General features: G+C 45.5%; 1 protein-coding gene across 1 annotated transcript in view; it reads right to left on the bottom strand.

The window, feature by feature from the left end:
- Positions 1-25327, bottom strand: part of GGNBP2 (gametogenetin binding protein 2) — a 55621-nt gene that overhangs the window by 6117 nt on the left and 24177 nt on the right. The window contains 8 exon segments of the mRNA XM_026710302.2: positions 4221-4366; positions 7091-7216; positions 9813-9957; positions 10637-10781; positions 10783-10829; positions 14145-14319; positions 18004-18213; positions 22624-22737. Coding sequence (XP_026566087.2) covers positions 4221-4366; positions 7091-7216; positions 9813-9957; positions 10637-10781; positions 10783-10829; positions 14145-14319; positions 18004-18213; positions 22624-22737 — 1108 coding nt within the window.

The raw sequence follows: 25327 nt of genomic DNA, 5'->3' as shown, positions 1-25327 counted from the left end.
AGCTGGACTGAAATCCACCTGGCAGTTTTGCAAATCTCCTTCCTGGTAGTTTCTTTTTTTACCTTATTCTCAAGGGCCTTAAGAATTTATTTTGCATTTCCCCAGGTAGGGTTTGTTGAGCTGTCCTTGTTATTCAGGAGACAAATGATGGGGACAACAAATTTTGTCAGATTTCTTTCAATCCCTCTGAAGTTTGCCCGCCTACCCTCATTTTCCAACTTGCTCAAGTCCTGGGAAGGGTGTCATTTGTTTATTTAGATCTATTTATATGGTTGCACAACTCAGATGTAACTTTAGTTGGGAATAAAAAAGAATCATCAAATCAAATGAAAAAGACAACAATGCTAACACATCGTATTAAAACCAACAGACCATAGTCAGAACTCAAAATTGAAACTAATCCATCAGAACTAACCAAATCAGAACTAATCAATCAGAAATCAGAACTAATCAAATCAGAATAATCAAGAAGAAACCAGAACTAAACCAGAACTAATTAAATCAGAATAATAAATCAGAAACCACAATTAATCAGTCAGAAATCTAAACTAATCAATTAGAAATCAGAGCTAATCAAATCGGAATAATCAGAAATCCTCCTCAATCAGAACTATTCAAATCAGAACTAATCAATCAGAAACCAGAACTAATCAATCAGAAACCAGAACTAATCAAATCAGAATAATCAAAAAAATCAGAACTAATCAACTAGAAATCAGAACTAATCAAATCACAATCGATCAGAAATCAGAACTCATCAGATCAGAATAATCAAATAAACCAGAACTAATCAAAAAGAACTAATCCATCAGAAATCAGAACTAAACAAACCAGAACAATCAATCAGAAATCAGAACTAATCAGTCAGAAATCAGAACTAATCAAATCACTACTTAATCAATCAGAAATCACAACTCATCCATCAGAACTAAAATACTCTACAATTCATCAACTGAGTATCCACTCATCCTGATGCAAGCTTTGGGGGGACACATCCATGTTTTGTATTTTTGGCGGGGGAGGAACTATCATTACAAATCCACCCCTCCTGAGTCACACCAGATGGCACAGTTTTGGGGAAGGGACCCAGAGTCTGTCCTCCCTATTGGGATATATGCAGGGATGGGCTGCTACTGGTTTGCCCCGATTCGGGCGAACCCGTAGCTAACCGTTAGCTAATTTTATGGCAGGTTCAGTGGACCGGCAAATCCCACTCCTGGATGGCCCCTCCCACCCTTACCCCTCCCCTCCCCAGAGTCCCGACGCGGATGCCAGGTAAGTGTAGGGCCGGCATAGATGCTCGGGGAGGGCGAAAAATGGGCCTCCCGGAAGTTAAGAGAAGGCCAGAAATGGGCCCATTTCTGGCCTCCGGAATCTGGGGAGGCCATTTTCGCCTCCCAGAGACTCGAGGAAAGCCTACAGAGCCCAGGGAGGGCTAACTCCCCACCCTCCGTACAGGAGGCCGACTAGGCCACGCCCCCCATGCCCACGCCCACCCAGCAACCAGGCAGAGAACCGGCTGCTAAAATCACTGAAGCCCACCCCTGGGTATATGGGATGCATCAACGCCCCCAGGAGGATTTCCCTTGGAATTGATGAATTCCCCTGGAGTTGCACTCGGCTCCTTCAGGAAAGGTCGCGAAACTTGGGCTCTCCCAGCTGGGGCCGGGGCCGGGGCCATTAGCAAACCCGATAACCGTTCGACCGTTGCATTGTTATATTCTCCAAGGCCTTATTGTTACGTTTATCCCCCACCCACCCCCGTTCCCTTGGGGCTTTACGAGGAGGCGTTTGAAAAGCAACCCTCAGCTGCTTTTGACGTGAGGTGGCCTCCTTCCAAAATCAACTGAACCAGCCAACCGACCAATAAAATTTGCAAATGGGATGACCTGATGATAGGCAGGACCTCGGCGCCCAAAACCGTTTGGCAGCCTCGCTGCTGCTAAAATGCGAAGACGCTCGGCCTCCGCTCAAAACTGTACGTACGGAGGTTCTTTTCTCCTTGGAAAGAAACACCCACAGCCTAAAGCGGTGAAGGCTTTTTTGTCGTCGCGTGCCGAAAGTCCACATATGCGCAGGCGTGCACACACGTGCCTGCGCCCGTAATGCAATGCACACGCCGAAACCCCCCGTACTCCCCACCCCTGCCCATGTGTCTCCCGTATGCTCCCTGCTCCCCCACACGCATGCGCGGCAGATACCCGAAAATGAGCCGGCTGACGGGAGGTGCGCGCACATGTGCAATGGAACTGAATTTGGGGCGACGGCTCGCATGCCCGCAGAGATGGCTCTACGTGCTACTTTCGGCACACGTGCCATAGGTTCACCATCACGGACCTAAAGGATACCACAGCCAGAACTAAATCTTTCACCAAAATGCAAGGAGTATGGGAAAAAAAACAAAACGCCAAACTTTCTCACAATGCACAAATTTTAACCACACACTGCAGGTACTCCTCAAGTTACGACCACAATTGAGCCACTGCTAAGTGAGACAGTTGATAAGCGACTTTTGCTCCATTTTACGACCTTTCTTGCAATAGTTCTTTTTCTTTTTAGAAAAAACTTTATTAATTTTACCTTTAAAAAAAGCAACACAACTACAAATTATGTACAACAAAAAGACAAACAGGTCTTAGCATAGGCCAAGAGGGAAAGAGAGGAAGGCTTGAGAGAGGAAAGAGGGAAAAGTAAGGGAAGGGGAGGGAAGAGTAGGGAAAACAATTAAAATAAAACCATATTTTTTGTGACTGTCTGTAAGGTCCTTTCTTCTTCAAAAATATCGTCGGCGGTGCTTTTCTTTATCTCTGCTTCGGAAGCCCTCAGCCTTAATTTTCCTAGAGGTGATCTATCTTTGGTTTAGCCAATTATACCAAGGATTCCAATTGTTATAATAGGTTGAGGATTCTTTATTTTTTTAACGCTTGGGTTAGTTTGTCCATTTCGGCGCATTGTAAAATAGTTCTTAAGGGAATCACTGCAATTGATCAGTTAGCAACCTGCGGATTTAAATGAATCGGGTTTCCTCACTGACTTTGCTTGTCAAAGATTGCAAAAAGGGATCACATGACCCCGGGACATAGCAATGGTCATAGGTATGAACCAGTGGCCAAGCCTCTGAATTTTCATCACATGATCAAAATTTCTCAGGGACACAGCAAAGGTTGTAACTGTGAAAAAGGGTCATTCAGTCACTTTTTTTCACTGCTGTTGTAACTTTAAATGAACGGTCACTAAATGAACTGTTGTAAGTCAAGGACTACATGTACATACACCCACCCTATGTCTTCTTTCCCTGACACCCCTCCCCCAAGTTCCTTTTTCCTCTGCCTCCCTGAGTTTGCATGCATGGATTCCGTGCCATTTCCCTGGACTTCCTGAGTTTGCACCGCATTGCAAGTTTCCCCCTCTTCCAACAAAGGTGCAATCTTCTCTGTACAGGTAGTCCTCGACTTACAACACCCCGTTTAGTGACCGTTCAAAGTTACAACGGCTCTGGAAAAAAAAAAGTGACTTAGGGCCATTTTTTTCACACTTATGGCCGGGGTGGGATTCTATCGGTTCGGACCAGTTTGGGTGAACCGGTAGTTCCAGGGACCGTTGTCTCACTTAACAACAGAAAATTTGGGCTCAATTGTGGCCATAAGGCAAGGACTGCCTGTACCTGTACCTATGACAGCCGTTCTCAACCTTAGCAACCTGAAGAGGTGTGGGATTCAATTCTGGAGGGGGAATTCTCGGAGTTGGAAGTCCACCCGCCTTCAGCTGGCCAGGACTGAGAGGCCCTGCCTTGCGTTTGGGTTTTGTTCAATTCAAAATGACTCCTGCTCATTTCCACCGAGATCCGAAGACAAAAGAGACATTCCTCTCCTCCATTTAGCCACACCTCTATCCAACGGCCACTTTATTCACAAACTCAGAGCATTAATTTATGGCTAACCCGGTTCCTCATTAACCGGCCTCATTGTCTCCTTTTTTTAAAAAAATAATAATAATCCTGCTAACAATGTTGGACAGCTTCTCTCTAACAATGATGCTGAATTCCCAGCCGTGTAATCTGCTGCCCTCAGATGGGTAGGGGGCCCTGGGAACAACAGGCACCCGGGAGGAAAAGAGGTCGAGGGGGAGCCTGGCCGACATCCAAGCTAAGCCCTGAGCATGCAAGCAAAAAAAAAAAAAAAAGAAAACCAAAAACCTGACCCTAAAATGCCCCCACTTACGTGCTCGGCTTCGCACTTCTTGTTTTTCTTCTTCTTCTTCTTGTTTTTGCCTTTCATGTTAGTATCTTCCGAATTCGCCCAGCATTCCACGCAACTGTCCCCATCCTCTTCTTTGTCTTCGCAACGGTGGATGCACGGATCATCCACTGCGAGAAAGAGGAAGAGAGAGGCGCTTGAGCAGAGGCGGCTGGGAGGCCTTCCACCCAAACTGTGCTGCGATGTCCCGAGACCAAATGGGGAAGTAGCATGGATTCATTAAGGTCAAGGTTCCCCTCGCACCTATGTGCTACTCGTTTCCAGCTCTAGGGGGCGGTGTGTTCATCTCCGTGACAAAGCCGAAGAGCCAGCACTGTCCCAAGATGTCTCCGTGGTCATGTGGCCGGCATGACTAAATGCCCGAAGGCGCATGGAACGCTGTTCTCTTCTCGCCAAAAGGGTCCCTATATTTCTACTTGCATTTTTTCACATGCTTTCCAACTGCTAGGTTGGCAGAAGCTGGGACAAGTAATGGGAGCCTCACTCCGTTACACGGCGCTAAGGATTCGAACTGCCAAACAGCCAAAATTTCTGACCGACAAGCTCAGTGTCTTAGCCAATCCCCATAATTTACGTAATGGACTCATTTTGTAAACACAAACGGGCAAGGTTTCACCTCCCGTGAATGCCTTTGAGCCTTAATCTTTCCTAGGTGACTACTAACTAATAATATATAACATATGTTAAACATATGAAGAATGTCCCAAAGGTGCTTTTTTTCCCAAGAGGCAACGGCACTTTTTGGGTTTTCTTGGAAGACGTTTTGCTTTTCATCCAAGAAGCTTCTTCAGCTCTGACTGGACTGTGGGGAATGGAAGGATTTATATTCCTTGCAGACAGCTGTTTTCTTGTATAACAGTGGCCCCCAACCTTTTTTGTGCCACGGCCCGGTACCGGCATCACAAAATGATCCCCGGCCCGGTACCGGCATCAGCACACATGACAAGGCAAGGCAAGCCGAGCGACCGGCCAGCCAGCCGTCCCCCGCTTCTCCCCGCCACCTTCAACTCCTCCTTTGTACCTTTGTCGATGGGCTTCGCTTCGGGACGGTCGCTCGGCTCGCCTTGCCTTGGGTGCTGAAAGAATCCTCGTGCCTTAGTTTCGTTCGAAGCTCCCTCCTTCGATGAAACTAAGGCGCGAGGATTCCTTCAGGACCCAAACGCCGCTTTCCAACTGGAAAAGCTCACCCGGAAGCACTTTCTCGTCAAACAAGATGGCGGCGCCCAGCAAACCGGTGGCCCGGTAGGAAATGTTCCACGGACCGGTACCAGTCCGCGGCCCGGTGGTTGGGGACCCCTGTTGTATAAGAAGCAAAACACCTTAAAAAAAATCAGAAAGTCCAATTGCCTCTTGAAAAAAGCAACTTTGTGACAACCATGATCTGGAGGACATATTTCCATAGTCATATGAAGAACGGTTACAGGAATCGGACATGGCCAGGCTACAGAAAAGGACTAGGAACATGAAAGCAGTAAGCCACTATTTGAGGGGCTGCCACAAAGAGGAATTTATTCTCCAAAGTACCAGAAGGCAGGACAAGAAACAATGGATGGAAACTAATCAAGGAGAGAAGAAACCTGGGATTAAGGAGAAACTTCCTAACAGTGAGGACAATTAACTAGTGGAACAGCTGGCCACTAGAAGTTGTACGGGCTTCATCCCTGGAGATTTTTAAGACTCATCCTGCCCCAAGGGCCTCTTTCTGAATATTCTCTGATCTTTCTGGGATTTATTTGTTTTATTTATATCCCATTTTTATTATTTTTATAAACAACACAAAAATATTTTATAAACAATCTTAATAATGCTTCCTCCTCTCCTTTTCCACATAACAAGCACCCTATGATTGAGAGTGATTGGCCCAAAGTAACCCAGCTGGCTTTCATGCCTAAGGCGGGACTAGAACTCACAGTCTCCCGGTGATTGGCCCAAAGTCACCCAGCTGGCTTTCATGCCTAAGGCGGGACTAGAACTCACAGTCTCCCGGTGATTGGCCCACCCAGCTGGCTTTCATGCCTAAGGCGGGACTAGAACTCTGTCTCCCGGTGATTGGCCCAAAGTCACCCAGCTGGCTTTCATGGCTAAGGCGGGACTAGAACTCACAGTCTCCCGGTGATTGGCCCACCCAGCTGGCTTTCATGCCTAAGGCGGGACAAGAACTCACAGTCTGCTGGTGATTGGCCCATAGTCACCCAGCTGGCTTTCATGGCTAAGGCGGGATTAGAACTCACAGTCTCCCGGTGATTGGCCCAAAGTCACCCAGCTGGCTTTCATGGGTAAGGTGGGACTAGAACTCACAGTCTGCTGGTGATTGGCCCATAGTCACCCAGCTGGCTTTGTATCAGCCTAAATCTAACTCACTATACAGCCCCTTGTCTTCCTTTATGAGAAAAACTCAACTCTACCTAAAATTAATAAAATATAATTTTAGCATTTCCACTAAAACAAAAAATGTGGCCAGGCTAAGTAGGTCAAGAAGGGGGAATAAGGACTGATCAATTCACTAGATCAGGGATCTCCAAACTTGGCCACTTTAAGACTTGTGGACTTCAACTCCCAGAATTCCCCAGCCAGCCATGCTGGCTGGGGAATTCTGGGAGTTGAAGTCCACAAGTCTTAAAGTGGCCAAGTTTGGAGATCCCTGAACTAGATTGATACAGCAACCACATCATGGTCACCTTTAAGGGGTTAAACATTCCCATAAAACATTTTCTTTTTCTGATGGGCCTTTTAAGTCAGTCTTGACTTCTGGAAGATACTCCCAAAGGGGTGGGGGTGGGGGGGAACCCAGGAAAAATAAAAGTAGCTGCACAAACCTTTTATAGCATTCCTACCATTTTCATCGTGGTTGCAAATCCCTTCGGTGCAAGCGATGTCCGATCCCTCCCGTGAACCAGTTTCGCTGCCTTCCATGCTGGAAGAATAGCCACAATCGCTGCCATTACAGTGAGCAGATAAACCTGGAAGAGACGTTAAGCGCTGTTCAGACAAAGGGCCGAAGAAACAGGCTGGTAATGGTGAAAAAAAAAAAAAGAACCCGCCGGATTGGAAATCCACAGGTCTCTTAACGCAGGGGCGCCACACCCTCCAGTCCGTGGACCAGCACCAGTCGGTGGCATGCCAGAAACTGGGTCACGCAAACAAAGGAAGACCCCCCTTCCGCAGAATGCAGCCAGCCCGTGAAGCCACGCCCCTTCCAGTACGTGGAAATTACCTCCCTCCACGGAACCGGTCCCTGGTGCGCAAAAGGCTAGGGGCCGCTGCCCTAACACATACAATTTTAAATTTTACAACGGTTAAGGCGGTAAGAAGATAACCATGTGTTTGAAAGATCTACATTGGCCACCACTGTGTATGTTTCATGTATGTTTATTTATTTGGGTTTATTTATGTGTATCCTGCCTTTTTTATTATTTTTAGAAGTAACCTAAAAGTGGCAAGGTCATCCAACTGGCTTTAATGCTTAAGGAGGGACTAGAACTCACCATCTCCTGGTGATTGGCCCAAAGTCACCCATCAGCTTTCATGTCTAAGGTAGGACTAGAACTCACAGTCTCCTGGTGATTGGCCCAAAGTCACCCAGCCAGCTCTCGTGTGTAAGGCAGGACTGGAACTCACGGTCTCCTGGTGATTGGCCCAAAGTCACCCAGCCAGCTCTCGTGTGTAAGGCAGGACTAGAACTCACGGTCTCCTGGTGATAGGTCCAAAGTCACCTAGCCAGTTTTCATATCAAGGTGGCACTAGAACTCACAGTCTCCTCGTGACTAGCCCAAAGTTACCCTGCTTCCTTTCATGGTGGGACTAGAACTCTCAGTCTCCTGGTTTCTAGCCTGGCACCTTATCCACTACCCCAAACTGCCTGTGTGTGTGTGTGTGTGTGTAATGGTGTATGTCAACGTTCAGCAGTATCCACTGGCAGAAAAGTCTGCTGGATTTGTTTTGAATCTGCTGCATGTTCAATTAAACACACAAGTAAAACACCCATGGGGCCCCAATCTACCCAATCTGGAGAACCACAGGTTCCATAATCCTGTTTCATCCTAATGGCAGCAGGGCTAGACTACACCCTCGCCCCAAGTCCACTTTGCTCTCCCATAGCAGGGCCACAAGGAACTACAAAGCTTTCTTTTCAGTTTCTGATTCACTGCAGCTTGCACCAGCCAAGCACAATGCTTGGACAATCCGAGCTTTGATTTAAAAAACAAAAAAACCCACTTAAGACTGTTCCAAACAAACCACAGTCAACATAAACCACAGCTGAGAATTTGGTCACAACGCTGAACTGCGGTGAATTGAAATTAAAAAAAACAAAAGCCTCAACCTCCTCGAAGCTGTGAAACGGGAAGGAGCGAAAAGCCACAAAGGTTACTGTTTTATCTTTTCCTTTTGTTTAATTTTCTTGACTTGCCAGAAGCTCACGCGCTTCTTTCTTGAGGCACTTAGGTACAAAAAAGCACAAACGTTATATACAATATTATGCAAGTGATCCTGGGGTCAGGATTCCGGCAGTTACCCCCATTTAAATCATGAGTCTTGAGCCAAACTTCCAAAATTCAAAAGGATTTATTGGGAGTTAACATGTCCGGCACTGCCTGGGTGTAGCCGATTCTGAGATACGTAATTCACTGTCACCCTTGACCCTGGTTTTCCCTCCACCCCTCTGGGTGTATCATAATTCCTATTCTCCAACGAAACACGTCCATAGCCAAGAGTCATCAATCATGTTCTCCAATTAGATTTTTGCACAGCAGAAACTTCAGTCGCCTAGTTACAATCTCTGAAGAAAATATGAATGGAACGCACTTTCAATTCCAAACGGCTGCACTGCACTTTCAAACCGCTTCCTCCCCGTCTCTTCCTGTTGGCAACTATAAGACGGGCGTAGAAAACGTTTGATGAATTGGACACCTGGTTTAATGTCAAGTTGCTTGCATTATCTAGCATTGATGCTGTTACCTAGCTGGATCATGAAATATCTGTAAGAAAACAACCAAGTTCGGAAAGCACCCAGGACCCCCAGTCCTTCCTGTTTCTCCTCCTCCTGTCTGCAATCCCCACTCCACCCATAGCACTGATGATGTTAGCTAATGGGGTCATGAAACGTCTGCAAGAAAACAACCAAGCTCAGAAAGCACCCAGCCCGCCCCCACAGTCCTTCCTGCTCCTTTTCCTCCCATCTGCAATCCCCACTCCCTTGTAGCACTGATGATATTACCTAGTTGGGGAATGAATCGTCCACAAGAAGACAACAAAGTTCAGGGTAAACAATAACCCAAACGAGGAACGACCAATTTCAAACAAACCATCAGGAAACAACAGCCTGTTTAGGAACCACCAAGAATGCGCCCACCAACGCTGATCGGACCAGCCACTTATATATAAACAGAGTGCAAACCCCAGTCCCTTCTAGCACGGATGATGTTGCCTAGTTGGGTCATGAGACGTCTGCACGAAAGCCACCAAACTCAGAGAGCACCACGGATCCCACATAAACAGCCCAATTTGGTTATTTAACCAGAACTCAAAGCAACCTCGCCAAGAGCTGGCACGACCTACCTTTCTTTATTTTAGGGGAGCGCAGTAAAGCGCCACTGGTGGGACAAGTGCAGGAAGCGTTCGCATTGGTCACAATGACCTCGACGCAGCTGCTCCGCTCTTCCGGGCTGCCGCAGGCTGTGCAGCTGGTCTCCAAGAAATTTTCCTTCAAAGAGACAGAAAAGGAATGTGAACGCCACACGCTCTGCTTGCGGGGCAAGCAAGGTGGCTGTTGTGGCTCGCCAGCGGCCAGCGGAGCTGGTGGCAGGCTTGGACAGCGAGTCCAAGTAACCCCCCTGAGGTCAAACATAACCCTGATGCAACCCTCAATGAAACGGAGTTTGACACCCTTGCGTCAAAGGAATTGTTGTAAGCAGAGGTAGTATTCAGCCAGTTCTGACCAGTTCTGGAGAACTGGTAGCGGAAATTTTGAGTAGTTCAGAGAACCGGCCAATCCCACCTCTGACTGGCCCCGCCAACCCCATCTCTTCTCTGCCTCCCATTGAGTCCCAGCTGATCGGCTGGGTCTCCTTTGGTTGCCCTGCACAGGAGAACGGAGCTGGAAAGCAGGTTAATGGGGTGGGGAGGGAAGGGGGATTTTGCAGTAACCTTCCCCTGACACACCCACCAAGCCACACCCACCGAACTGGTAGTAAAAAAAAAACTGAACCCCACCAACGGTTGTAAGTCACGGGACACCTGCACCTCCATCCCGCCACGTTGTTGCCCCCAGCCTCCCATTCAAGGAGAAGACAGCTTAACAGGAAGTCCCACCCCTTTCTCCCACTTCAAAAACCAGGCAGCAACCCATCCATCCATCCATGCAGGAGTCCGGCGCCCCTCACCTTTTCTTGGCTCCGCATGTCCTTCTCCTCCATCACTTGCAAAGGAGCCGGGATCTCGCAGACGCACTTATTTTTCCTCCGGTTCTTCCGCTTCTGGCGCTTCTTCTCCTGCTTGAGTTCCCGCACCCTCTCCTCTTCGGAGAACGCATAGCTGCTCCAGCCGGCTGATGCCTTGCACCCTCTCCACCGCCATCTGCTTAGACAAAGAGTGGATCAGCGGGGCAGGAGCGAAGGGGACGTTTTGCTCCTTCCCTAAAACTACTGTCGACTCATAAAACATTTTGTATATATGTTTTATAGTTGACAGCAGAAAGAAGGAGTGGGGGGAAGTTTCAAAGAGCAGACCGGCAGTGTGGAATCGAAAGTACATTCCATTCCTATTTTCTTCAAAGACTGATTTGATGGCTGAAGCTTCTGCCCCGAAAAAAAATCTAATTGGAGAGCACGATTGATGACTCTTGGCTATGGATTTTCGTTGGATGAAGGGGGCAAAGCAGGATCAAGGGTGACAGTGAATTACATATCGCAGAGTTGGCTACGCCCAGGTTAGTGCTGGACATAGAATGCTAACTTCAAATAAATCCTCTTTAGTTTTGGGAGTGTGGCTTGAGGCTCATGATTTAATTGGAGTAACTGCCGAAATCCTGACACTAACCCTACACCGGGACCCTGTATCCTACCCTTAGGGCATCCGGTTTCGGTCGCCACGATATAAAAACTATATTGAGACTTTGAAAGAGTGAAAGGACAGAATTGTTTTTACTAAGGATCACCTCAGAGGGCTACGACGAAGGGACAATGTATTTAATATTACATGTTTTGACTGGAGCAAGAATTGTATACGTGCAGCAGAAGAATGAAAACACCCTGTTTAGAGGATGAAACGATAAGGAAGATACTAGACTGTGTGGAAATGGACAGGAAAACACTAAAAATAAAAGATAAAGGAGATACGGAATACTATTTAACATGGAACAGGTTTTATCAATGGTTAGAAACACGAGGTAGAAGTTGGAAGACGAAAGAATCAAGTTAACTCTGCCCACTGCCAGGAGTTTGATCAACCTTCTGCTGCTCAAGGTTGATTCATCCTTCATCCTTCCATGGTCAGTAAAATGAGGACCCAGATTGTTTGGGGTAAAAATGAAAGTTTTACCAAAAATTATTTTTTTTTGCTATGGATGATGCCAATTAAATTTTTGGATCAAGAATGAAAGCAAATACAGAGGTTGCTGGAGGTGTATTGTAATGGAGGCAAGAGAGCAAGAATAAGTAGAGCATTATGGTATGAACCATTAAAGAAGGGTGCGCTGGGTCTTCCAAAAGTTAGAAATTATTAGGTAGCTAATCAATTAAAGGTGGTCCCAGGTATTATACCAGTAACTAGAGATTTAATATGGAGGGATATAGAGCAACCAGGATGATTAGATCATCTAAATAGACTAAAGCATACGAAGGAACTGGGCTTGGCTAGTCTAGTGAAGAGAAGGACCAGGGGAGACAGGAGAACAGTCTTCCAATACTTGAGGGGCTGCCACAGGGAGGAGGAAGGGGTCAAGCTATTTTCTAAAGCACCCGAAGGCCAGACAAGGAATAATGGATGGAAACTGAACAAGGAGAGATTTAACCTCGAAATAAGGAGAAACTTTCTGACAGTGAGAACAATCAACCCATGGAACAGCTTGTGCGCCATCACTTGAGATTTTCAAAAAAAGATTGGACTCCCATCTATCAGTAATGGTGTAGGGTCTCCTGCTTGGGCAGGGGGTTGGACTAGATGACCTACAGGGTCCCTTCCAACTCTGATTATCTGTTATCTGAAAAAATTAAGGGAAATAGGTGAACCTGTAGTAACATATTGGTTTAAAAAGGATATTTTAAAAATTGCTAGGATTCAAAATTCCTTTTTGAAAAATTTGATAGGATTATGGAATAAATGGAGATATTCCCTAAGATTGAATTGAAAGAATGGATTAGTAAATTATAAGAAAATCAGATATATAGATGGGAAGACTGGAAGAACAAGATAAAGAATATAACACAAGAATTAAAGAACGTTTTATCAGATATTAAATTAAATTGGTTGACTTTGATACAATTAGAGAAATGGATAAAAGGGGAAGAAGGGTTTGAGGAGAAAGATAGTTAACAAAATTTGAAATGATTATAAAAGAATGTGAGGTGAATGAAGAATATATAGGTAAAGGAAGAATTGGGAAAATATATAGAATATTAACTGAATTAGAAGAGCAGGCAAAAGGTTTAAAATTAATTTGGGAATCAGATTTAGGAGAAATAAATGATAATGATTGGAAAAATATTTGGAATAGAAGAGCATATAAGAGTATGTCGGTTAGAGTTAAGGAAAACTGATATAAAGTGATATGGAGGTAGTACCTAATACCACATAAATTAAATCAAATAGATGGTAAATATACAAATATTTGTTGGAGGTGCAAGGAAGAGGTTGGAACATATAAGCATATGTGGTGGGATTGTGATAATGCACAAAAAATATCGGATAGGGTGTTTAGAGAAATTAATGCACTTTTGAATGTAAATTTAGATATGTCATTGTATTACTGTTATTGGTGGAAAAATGTGATATAAATGAAACATAAAAGGAATTGATTGTAAATTTAGTAATGGCTGCTAGATTAGTGATGGCTATATATAGGGGACGAAATTGGGATATTCAAAGAAATGAGCGGTATAAGGAAATTTGAAGTATGGCAACAAATGATAAATTAACAACAAAAATTAAATTTAAAAAAAGGGATGATTAAAGCAAACAATTTTAATGAACTACCGAGTGATGGTTATGAAATCAGTGTCGGTGGAAGGCAAAGGAAATAAGCCTACTCAAGAATATATGTCGATATGAAAAGGATAAGGGCACAATTGGAATATATAGTAAATCTGTTAATTGTTATAGAAGAATTATAAGGAAAAAGTGGTCTCAGGCGGTGGGGTGCACTGTAATATTTGTATTTTTTTCTTTTTTCTTTTCTTTTGCATTGAAATGCATAGGTATTATGTTTGTATTATCTGTATTTAAAATAAAAAATATTAATTAAAAAAAAGATGCTGACTCTGTAAACCGCTTAGAGAGGGCTGGAAAGCCCTGTGAAGCGGTATACAAGTCTTAAGTGCTACTGCTCTTGAACCCATTCCCACTTCCTGCCCCCTGATGCTACCAGTCCAAGCCAGAAAGTTTGGACAGCCCTGTTCCAAGGGACACGGACAGACATCTCCCCCCCACCCCTATTTAGGGATTTTGTCTTCACTGTGAGTTGTATTGTGTTTTGGGGGGGGTGGGGATGCACGAAGTGAGGCTCAGCCAATGTCGTCCTATACATGTTGTACTCTGACAATAAAGGTTATTGAATTGAATTGAATTCAATTTTGAATTGAATTCAGTTCATCCCAGAATTCCATAGACCGGAGTGCTTTTCCTACTTCCTGCTTCTACCCCTCCAGGTAAGCAAGGTAACCAGAGAGCTGCTACCTCAAAGCTTTTGCGTAAAGCATCGACCCCCAGGTAGAAGAGCATCTGCCAAGTCTGTTCCTCGGCCCGCAGCTTCTGCCAGATGCGGTGCAGCCGTTCATACAGGTGGATGCCCAAGCAGGTAAGGACCTCTTCCTGGGCAATGTCTATTGTCTTCGCGTGTCTTTCTCGTCTCCTGGAGGAAACAAAAGGAAACAGGGAAACGTGGCAAGGTAGTCCTTGGGCACTGGGCACTTCTCCTGTTGCAACTCCAACTTCTATTAGGAGTTCCCAGCACCGTTTTTTTTTTTTTTTTGTAATCTGTATGTCCAGGTGGACTTCAAATTAGGACGGTTCATTTAAGGACGGTTCAAACTCACGATGGCCTCAACAACAACAACAACAAATGCCACTTACAGCCCCGTCCTCATGGTCGCCTCGCCCGCTGCAGTCAACATGATTGCAATTTGGGCGCTTGGCAACTGACTCGCCTTTACGACGGGGTGAACTGTGCTGGGATCGCACCACGACCGCGAGCTGCCAGCTTCCCAGCCGCAAAATCAATTGGGGAAGCTGGATTTGCTTAATGACCACGTGGGTCACTGAATGACCACAGGATTCGTTTGCTCGCTTGCTTGCATGCTTGCTTATTTATGTTTTTATTTTATTATTTTGTTTTATTTCATTTCATTATTCTATATGCAAAAGAAGGAACAGACATCCTGCGATCTCCGGAACTTAAAATTACATTTATTGTACTTCCTAAGCTTTTGTCAGCCTCTGCTGACATCGTCAGAGTATTAAGCTACCATTACAGAGATCTCTGCCTTTATATATCATTAATCAATTTAGCTAGCCCTGGCACGCATAATAGGCCCTTGGAAGGCGGAGGAGGTTGAAAGGGCCTATTACGCATGCAAGGGCTAAATTGGTTAATGATATATAAAGGCAGAGATCTCTGTAATGGCAGCTTAATATTCTGATGATGTCAGCAGAGGCTGACAAAAGCTTAGGAAGTAAATATAATTTTAGTTCCGCAGATCGCAAGATGTATTCTCTCTTCTCTCTCTCTATATATATATATAGGCTTAATGTTTGACATCAGATAGTTATAAAATTGGATCCAATCCTCTGATGACTCACTTAATAATTGCATCGCTTAGTGACCAAAATTCCACCAATGCTCCAAGCCCCACCCTTTTCATGGATTTGGGCAGTGTTGGGGTATAGATATGAGGGAAAGGCCTCGGATCAGGGGTGGGCTGCTGGGGGTTCGGGAAAGCCTCTAGCTAAGATTCTGTGCAATTCGGAGAACCCCCAAATCCCACTCCGGGCTGGCACCATCCACCCACCCAGCCCCTCCCCTCCCCGGAATCCCCACGTGGCCCGTTTTGAATGCGGGAAAGTGCAGGGCACCCGTGGAGGCTCAGAGAGGGCGGAAAATGGGTCCATTTCCAGCTTCCAGAGAGCCTTTGGAGCTCCGGGAGGCTATTTCCGCCCTCCCGGAAGCTCGAGGAAAGCCTTCCTTTTCAAAAGGAATCCATGCAAAAAACATTTGTTTACTTGAATGTCTTAATCCTTCAAAACATCTCAAAAAACATGATGGTGATGGTTTTTGTTTGTTTTTTTTATATGATGGAACCTTGTTTTCCCCTTTTAAATGGAAAAAACAGGACAGCAAACTTGCTTTAATAAACACATCCGCGACACCCCTCTGTGGCTTTGCTTATTTATTTGACTTTTTAAATCCCATTTTTACTATTTGTATAAATAACTCAAGGTGGAAAATGTACATAATACTCCTTTCCTCCTCCTATTTTCCCCGCAAGCACAACCTGGCTGTTTGTAGCAGAAGCGGATACTTCCTTAGAGCCAGGAGAAGGCTTCGCATGAGGGCCCAGACTGTTGGGGGCAATGTGTTGACTCTGTAAACCACTTAGAGAGGGGCTGTAAAACACCGTGAAGCGGTATATAAGTCTAAGTGCTATTGCTATGGCAGGCTAACCACTGCCAGCGGTTCAATCCTGACCAGCTCAAGGTTGACTCAGCCTTCCATCCTTCCGAGGTGGGTAAAATGAGGAGCCAGATTGCTGGGAGCAAGAGGCTGACTCTGTAAACTGATTGAGAGAGGACTATAAAGTACTGTGAAGCGGTATATAAGTCTAAAGTGCTATTGCTATTTCAAACAGCTACTCAGAGGTTTCAATTTAAACAGAAACAGGCAGTTTAAAACTGAGGCAGCTCTCCAAATGTGATTCAACTGCATTTCCCAGCAGGCTCAGCTATATAGAGAATGCTGGGAAACGTAGTCCAGTATCATGCAAGGGTACACCATGGATTCATGTACAGGTAATCCTCGGCTTTTGAACACAATTGGCCCCAACATTTCCATTGCTAAGCAAAAGACTGGTTAACTGAGTTTTGCCCCATTTAATGACCGCAGTTGTTAAGTGAATCACTGCAGGGGGGAAAAAACACCAGAAGCAAACTTAGTATAATGAACTTAAGTTTAAAAGTTCCTAAAAGTTTCCCCTGGAAAACTCAAGTTATTATAACGCGTTGTAATGGCAGGCCACTAAGCAGGATGCCCGTAAAGAGGTCAGAAACGCTTGTAGAGGGGAAAATATTCCAACCTCAAATGCTGCACTCTCATCCAGGGGTGAAATGGGTTATCAGAAGTATTCTGAAGTCAAAATGGCTTGGTGGCCAAGCTGGAGGATGGTTCAGGTCAGGTTGGTATGCGGTTTTGAGAGGTTGGAATGTGTAGACCGAAAACATTCTGCGCCGTTTGGGAACCAGGATCAGAGATGGATGTATTGATTCTATCCTGCCTCTTGTTATTTTTATAAGTAACTCAAGGCCCCAAACAGATCCAACACACCTTCCTGCTACTACTTTCCTCACAACAACCCTGTCAGGTGGGCTGGGCTGAGCATGACTGGCCCAAAGCCACCCAGCCATCTTTCCTGCCTAAGGTGGGACTAGAACTCACTGTCTCCTGGCGATAGGCCCAAAGCCACCCAGCCGTCTTTCCTGCCTAAGGTGGGACTAGAACTCACTGTCTCCTGGCAATAGGCCTAAAGCCACCCAGCCGTCTTACCTGCCTAAGGTGGGACTAGAACTCACTGTCTCCTGGCGATAGGCCCAAACCCACTCAGCTGTCTTTCCTAAGGTGGGACTAGAACTCGTGATAGGCCCCAAAATCACCCAGACAGTTTTCATGGTTAAGGCAGAACTAGAACTCATCTTCTCCTAGTGATTGCAGGCAGCAGATTGATAAAAGAGATTCCCCAAAGAATCCCTTATAACTGGGGTCCCCAACCTTTCCCGCTTGGGGGCCTGGCCCAGCACAGGAAGGGCAGGTGTGAGTGGCAAGCACATGCATGCACACACAGTACATTCGTGCGAGCGGCAAACACACGCGCAAAGCTCTGCTTTCACGCATGGAACTTCACACGTTAGTGGAGAGAGCTTACACTTGCACACGAAGCTCCACTCACACGGGGGCAAGCGTCTGCCACTCGCGCAAGTGGAGCTCCGCGAGCGGAATTTCACATACGCGCTTGGCCGTTTCTCCTGTGGCCCGGTTTCGAACAGGCCACAGTCCAGGGTTTGGGGACCCCTGCCTTATAAAGCTGCTATTTGTAAAGGAAATTGTTTGGCTTGTGTGGCAAACCCACGTCCCAGCAGCACTGAGCAAGCTCCACTCAGAAGGCCCATGCGCCAACAAGCGCCAACAGCACGGCAGACCCAGAGAGAGGTGCGGCAGTCCCGAGCACACAATGTATATCTTCGAGACAGAAATATACATTTTCTTTTGAGAGGGGAAAAAAAAAAGGAAGCAAAAGCGCTAGAAAGCCCAGTCTAGCCAATTACATACTCGTACCCTCCTGCGAACTCGGGTTCGGCTCGGCCAAGGAGGTGGGCGATGAAGTCGGTCTCGCAGCAGACGTGGATGTGGTGCTCGTGAGGGCAGCAGCGCAGGCCCTCGTAAAGGGTGGCGCAGTAGCCTTTCTCCTTGCTGCAGTCCAGCTCGCCGATCAGGATGGTGTAAGCCCGCAAGACTTTGTTTTTGCAGTCGGTGCAAAACCTAGTTCAAAAAAAAAGGGGGGGGAGAGGGGGAATGTCAGGATTCCAGCAATCACTTTAATCAAATCATGATTCTCGAGACAAACTTCAAAAAAATCCAAAGGATTCATTAGAGGCGACATACAGGCACTGCCCTGTATGAAGCCAACTCGCCTACGTCATTTACAGTCCCCTGTGACCCTGTTTCCCCCCTTCCCCCCTGAGCGTCTCATAAACCAGATTCTCCAACTGAGCACATTCACAGGCTGGGTGTCATCATTCACATTCTCCAATTAAATATATTCGCGGGAAAAATCTCTGGTATTTTAGTTACAGTCTTTTAAAGAGAAGAGTTGGAATGTACTTTCACTTTCAAACTGCTGCACTGCTCTTCCAGAATTTCCCCCCCACAGACACACTTTTTAATGGCAACTATTAAAACAGGCATAGAAATGTTTTATGAGTTGACAGGGGTATTATAGAATTTTGTTTTTTCTTAAAAGAGGAAAACAGAAAGACATTTTTTACGGGGCAAAGTACTTGATGGAAAGACATTCGCCAGATGCAGTTTTAATGGCGATCAATAATTGGATGTACAGGCAATCCTTGACTTACAACCATTTGTTTAGTACCGTCTGAAATTACAATGGCACTGAATAAACAGCAACAGCACTTAGACCAGGGGTGTCAAACTCGATTTCACTGAAGGTCACATCAGGGTTGTGTTTGACCTTGGGATGTGTGTGTGTGGGGGGGCAGGGGTAGGGGCGGCCAACTTGATGTCACTTGTCTTGGGGGCGCCTGAGGTGGCCAGAGTGCCAGTGAAAACGGGGTTCTGAGCTCCATTTTCGGCTGTGATGGGCTCTTGCAACCCTCTGCCAGTGAAAACGGAGCTCCGTAGGGCCACACGCAGACCTCCCGAGCTCCATTTTCACTGGAAAACGCTGTTTTCAGGGGAGCTCCACAGGCCAGATCTAAGCACCCCATGGGCTGGATCTGTCCCCCAGGCCTTGAGTGTGGCACCCCTGACTTAGACTTAAATACCGTCTCCTAGTGCTTTGGGATGGGATTCTCCTGGTTCGGACCGGTTTGGCTGAACCCCTTGCTCAGAAAATCAACTGGCAGAGAACCAGTTTGCTGCAACTATCATGTGCCCGCCCTGCCCCTGTGCTTAACCTACCTATATCATCTCAGCTGATTAGCGCGACACAGAGGATTGCTGCTTCTCCGCTGTGTTGAGCGCTGCACATGCGCATCAAGCGCGTGATCACCAAACTGGTTGTTAAACCTGGAAGATCCCACCCCTGGCTTTACAGCATTTTCTGAGTGGTTTACAATGTCAGCATCTTTCCCGCAACAATCTGGGTCCTGGTTTCACTGACCTTGGGAGCATGGAAGGCTCAGTCAACAACCATGAGCCCGTCAGGATCGAACACCACACTTACAGGCAGAGTTAGACTGCAGTTAGACTGCATTGTAACCACTGCGCCACCAGGTGATTTGCCCGGTGACCTGGCGACTCAACAGGGACTTATGATCGTTTTCCACACAACCATTGCAGCATCCCCGTGATCGCATGATCAAAGATGTGACGCTTGGCAACCGACACCAGGGTCATGTGATCACCTTTTGAGACTTTCTGACCAGCAAAGTCAATGGGGAAGCCAGATTCACTTAACAACTGTTGTTACTAACTTAACAAGCGCAGTGATTCACTTAATGACTGTGGCAAGAAAGGTTGTAAAATGGGACAAAACTCGCTTAACTGTCTTGCACACTAATGGACATTTTGGGCTCAATTGTGGCCGTAAGTCAAGGACTACCTGTAATCAGCAGTTAGGTACAATGGCAGAGAATTTAGAAAGTAATACTGATTTCAACTCTCATTCTTTAGTATTTAGTATTTTTTCGTTCCATGAGATGTGGCCCATTTATTTAGGTAATGATAAACCACGGGGACAATTGATATAAGTATTGATGCTTAAAAGAGTTTTGTAATGATTGACAATTACTTCTCGGGAGGATACTTTATACAGCACTGTTTTTCACCTATCGATTTTTAGTATTTCAGGTTTTCCTTTTTTCATTTCATAAGATCGCGTGTGTTTACTTTAGATAACGATAAACCAAGGTGACAATCAATATAAACATCAGTGTTTTAAGAGTTTTGTAATGATTGGCAAATACTCCTCGAGGTGAAAAAGAGAATTGGGGCTTAATATTGTTTTCACTCACTGTTTTTAGTATTTTCCTTTTTTCTTTTTATAATATGTGCATTTATTTTAGGTTAGGATAGTGTGCTGACATCAATGGAACTATGAACACTGAGAGTTTTGTAACGATGGACAATTACGTCTCAAGACGATTTAATGAATTTAGTAGTAAATATTCATTGAATTACAGTATGTAATCTCTGAAATAGCAAATTTTAAGCTCTGACCATATTATTTACTTACTCATATTTTTTTTTCTTTTTCTTCCTTTTTTTGTTTACTTATTTTATTCTTTAAATGTTTAAGAGGAGGAGGGGAAAGACATCGAGAAGAGAGAGAAACATACACACTGCATGCTTTTTCTGGCTTTAACACACACACACACACACACACACACACACACACACACACATTCAAATAGGCTCTATAGGCATCTCTTGTGGTGTCCAATCCAACATGGTGAATCAAGTACAGGTAGTCTTCAACTTACAACAGTTCATTTAGTGACCATTTGAAGTTACAACGGCATTGAAAAAAAGTGACATGACCATTTTTCACCCTTACGACCATTGCAGCATCCTCATGGTCACATGATCCAAATTCAGATGATTGGCAACCGGCTCATATTTATGACCACTGCAGAGTCCTGGGGTCGCATGATCCCCTTTGGTGACCTTTGACAAGCAAAGCCAGGCAGATTCACTTAACAACCATGTTACTAATTTAACAACTGCAGTGATTCACTTAACAACTGTGGCAAGAAAGATCGCGAAGTGGGGCAAAGCTCACTTAACAAATTCCACAGTTAGCAACTGAATTTTGGGGCTCCATTGTGGCCATAAGTCAAGGACTACCTGGAAAAGGGGTTTGTAGGTTCATGGGATGCTGCCACAGATTAAAAAAAAAACTGGTGTTCAAACGTTAAAAAAATAGAAGCTTCTGTGTTGTTGTTGAGTCGGCTGAGTTTCTGAATTTTCGCAACTCCAAGGACCACAGGATGCCAGTCCCCCTGCACCCCCAATCCTCCACTGTCTCCTGGAGTTTGTCCAAATTCATGTTTGTTGCGTTGATGACACCATTTAAACAGGGGTGGGATTCTAATTTTTTAACAACCGATTCTGTAGGTGTGGCTTGGTGGTCATGTGACTGGGTGAGGCACCAAAATAAGCCAGATGTCTCCTGCTGCAGATAGGGTTTGGACTAGATGACCTTTGAGTTCCCTTCCGACCTGGGGTTGCTGTGCTGTTTCAAAGCATCCTCTGAAGCTGCGTCTAGTGCCAGGGTTTGTGGTCCTTCCTTCCTCTCCTTTTTCTCTCCCTCCCTCTATCCATTCCTCCATCCATATCTCATTCACTTTCCCTTTCTTTTCTTTCTTTCTTTCTTTCTTTCTTTCTTTCTTTCTTTCTTTCTTTCTCTTTCTTCCTTCCTTCTTTTCTTTCTGTCTTTCTTCCTTCCTTCCTTTCTTTCCCCCTTCTTTCCCTCTCTTTCTTTCTTTCTTTCTTTCTTTCTTTCTTTCTTTCTTTCTTTCTTTTCTTTCTTTCTTTTTCCTTCCTTCCTTTTCTTTCTGTCTTTCTTCCTTCCTTCCTTTCTTTCCCCCTTCCCTTCCCTTCCCTTCCCTTCCCTTCCCTTCCTCTTTCCTTCCTTCCTTCCTTCCTTCCTTCCTTCCTTGAAGGCCTCCCTGGAGCCTCCTGGCAGCCAAAACGGGGCAGGAGGGGCGCCAGATTCCCCCCCCTCCGTGCCCCATTTTTGCTTCCAGGAGGCCACCTTACACCTACCTGGGAGCCAGATGGGCCTCATGGGACTCCTGGTAGGCGCGGGGTAGACGGGGCCACCTGGTTGTTGGAACTACCGGTTCACCAAACTGGATGTAAAATTAACTTCCGGTTCGTTCGAACTGGCCCGAACCGGCTGAATCTCACCCCTGAATTTAACCATCTCATCCTCTGCTGTCCCCTTCTCCTCCTGCCTTCCATCTTTCCCATCATCAGGGTCTTCTCCAAGGAGTCCTCTCTCCTCATTAGGTGGCCAAAGTATTTGAGCTTCAGCTTCAGGATCTGTCCTTCCAAAGGAGAGTGCAGGCGGATTTCCTGAAAAGCTTCTATAACTGGATCCAGCTCCTTTGAATCCACCCTAGTGTCACCTTTGACGCACCTTTACTGACCACAAGGAGTAAAACGCAGAGGGGGAAGAGAAGGGTGCTCCCAATCCCAGCTACTCACCTGTGTTTTCGGAGGTAAGTTTCTAGGGTCTCTAGTAGGCAGTTGGAATCGATTAAGACTACTTCATCTCGACATTCCTGCGACATGAGTTCCCATATATCCATCCAGCAACCTCTGAAGAGGGGTAAAAAAAAGAAGAATATTTATTTATTTAGGGAACGTATATGGCCATCCACCCCACCTGTTCTGACCTGGGCTTCACAAAATCACGAAGCAGACTCCTTGTCCCGACAAAACCCCTTTTTTATTTGGCTAATTTGAATTCCTATCCATTCACATCCGGCAAAGTCCCGGCAAACATTCTTTCAAGGGTGAATTGCAACCACAGACCTTATCAGGCTTAGAGAGCTGCCAGGCCAATAACTTCCAAGCGCAACGTTGTACAAGAAAATACTTGGCAAGGATTTCTCTGAGAGTAACAAACAAATCTTCACACTAATTAAACAAACTAATTGTCTCCTGCAAACACCAGTCCCCTTTTGCTCCACTTTATTACCTATGGCAGGGGCCATTCACCGTCCACTTGTGCCTTTACTCCTTAGTCAACCCTTGTTCCTTAACTGTTCCCTTCTCCTAGCAGCTCTGTGCATGTGCACATTGGGAACAGGCTCCAGCTGTTCTTCTGCCCCACTGATCTCAGACTCCAAAGGCAGCGGATAACTGTCGGAGGACCCTGGCCCCATCTCTGCCTCCGATGCAGAGCCCTTGTCAGAGCCTTCTCCAGACTCCAGGACTGGACCAGGTTCCTCCCCAACCTCCTCACTGTCCAAGTCTGCCAAGCCACAACATCACCCGAGTAATTCTAGGCTGCTTTCAATATTGAAAAGATATACCAAAAATATATATAAAATCTGTACAAGGTGGGAAAAAAGACCCACATTCCACACAGCCGGACAACGGGGGCTCCATCCCATCCCATCTCCATCCCACACACTTGGAGGTACCGAGTATGAAGCAGTATGAGAATTAAAAAAACCTGATAATCAACTTTCACAAAACAATTTCCAGTGGTTTGCAAAAAGTTATTTTTCATCTACAGGCAGTCCTTGACTTGTGACTACTCGCTTAGGGACCATTTGAAATTACACCTGATCTGGAAAAGGGGATTTATGACCAGAAGCCAAAGTTTCATTGATCAGATGTCCTTGGTCGTATGACCCACACTTTGAATGCTCAGCAACATGGGCACATTTAAGGCTGTTTCGAGCATCCTACAGTCACCTAACTGTGTTTTACAATTATTTTGCTGAAAACGGCAATTTTTCCAATTTTCAGCAAAGCCCACCCACAATAGCTAACTGTGGGTTTGCTTCAGAACTGCTCCCCAAAAGGCCATAAAATTACATCAGCCACATAACCGACCCATTTTATAAATATTATAACTTATGACCATATAAGTAGTCCTCGACTTACGACTATTCATTTAGTGACTGTTTGAAGTTACAACGGCACTGAAAAAAGTGACTTCGGACTGCTTTTCACGCTTCCAACTGTTGCAGCATCCCCAGGGCCACGTCATCATGCAACTGGCATGTATTTATGATGGTTGCAGTGTCCTGGGGTCATGAGATCCCCCTTTTGTGACCTTCTGATAAGCAAAGTCAATAGGGAAGCCAGTTTCACTTAACAACCACATTGCTCACTTAATAAACATCGTGATTCCCTTCATAAACACTGGCAAAGAAAACTTAGTAACTGTTCTGCTTAACAGCAGAAATGTTGGGCTCAGCTGTGGTCGTAACTCGAGGGTTACCTGTAACGGGCAGGCTCCATTACAGTCATAACTCAAGGACTACCTGTAAGTTTTTCAGCATTCATTTGTTTCATGTCCCAAAGGTGTCCCCCCCCGTCCGTCCATTCCTCCCCCGCCCGCCCAGGAGGCAAGTGGACTTCCTTGTTCTTTCTTTGAAGACATTTTGCTTCTCATCCAAGAAGCTTCTTCAGCTCTGACTGGATGGTGGGGAACGGACTTCCAAAGAAAAATAGCAGACTACAGGAACCATTTGCGCTTCAGGTTGAGATGCAAATAACATAAGACTCGTCCCCAACAGCCTGTGCCTGTCTTCACCAGTAAAGGGACACAAGGCAGAAAAGCATCCTGCAGCCAAGAAGGCTGCACACCCATTTGCACCACTCAGGTGACCCTGAGTACATAGATAAACCTCCAAGTGGCCTCAAGGGCTCTCTAAAAAGGATGCAAATGACCAGCTGTCCGCAAGGAATATAAATCCTTCCACTCCCCACCATCCAGTCAGAGCTGAAGAAGCTTCTTGGAGGAGAAGTGAAATGTCTTTAAAAAAACAAAACAAAACAAGAAAGTCCAGTTGCCTCCTGAAAAAAGCCCTTTTGGGACAACCACGACCTGGATGACGGAGAATCTCCATAGAGTTTGTTTGATGTAATCCATTCCTTCTCCATCTGCCTTCCTTATACCTACATTGGCCATCCTTCAAATGAACACACACACACACACACACACACACACACACACCCTTAATTTTCAAAAGGGGCTCTTTCTGTCAGTGCTCACCTCTTTTGAAAGACCCTTGATTTTTACCCACAACTGCCTGTTGAAAACCATACGAAAGTAGGTTTACTTGCTTAAATCTCTGAGGTTTTTGCAGTCTTTCTGTTACTTTAGCCCATGTGGGTAGAGATGTTCCTCAACTTACAAACATTTGTTGAGCAACCGCTCGAAGTTATG

Source organism: Pseudonaja textilis, chromosome 1 (assembly GCF_049901715.1).
Source record: "Pseudonaja textilis isolate UNSWEBS1 chromosome 1, rPseTex1.2, whole genome shotgun sequence".
NCBI lineage: Eukaryota > Metazoa > Chordata > Lepidosauria > Squamata > Elapidae > Pseudonaja > Pseudonaja textilis.
Note: the sequence above shows the minus strand (reverse complement) of the source record. Positions and strands in the feature narration are given on the sequence as shown.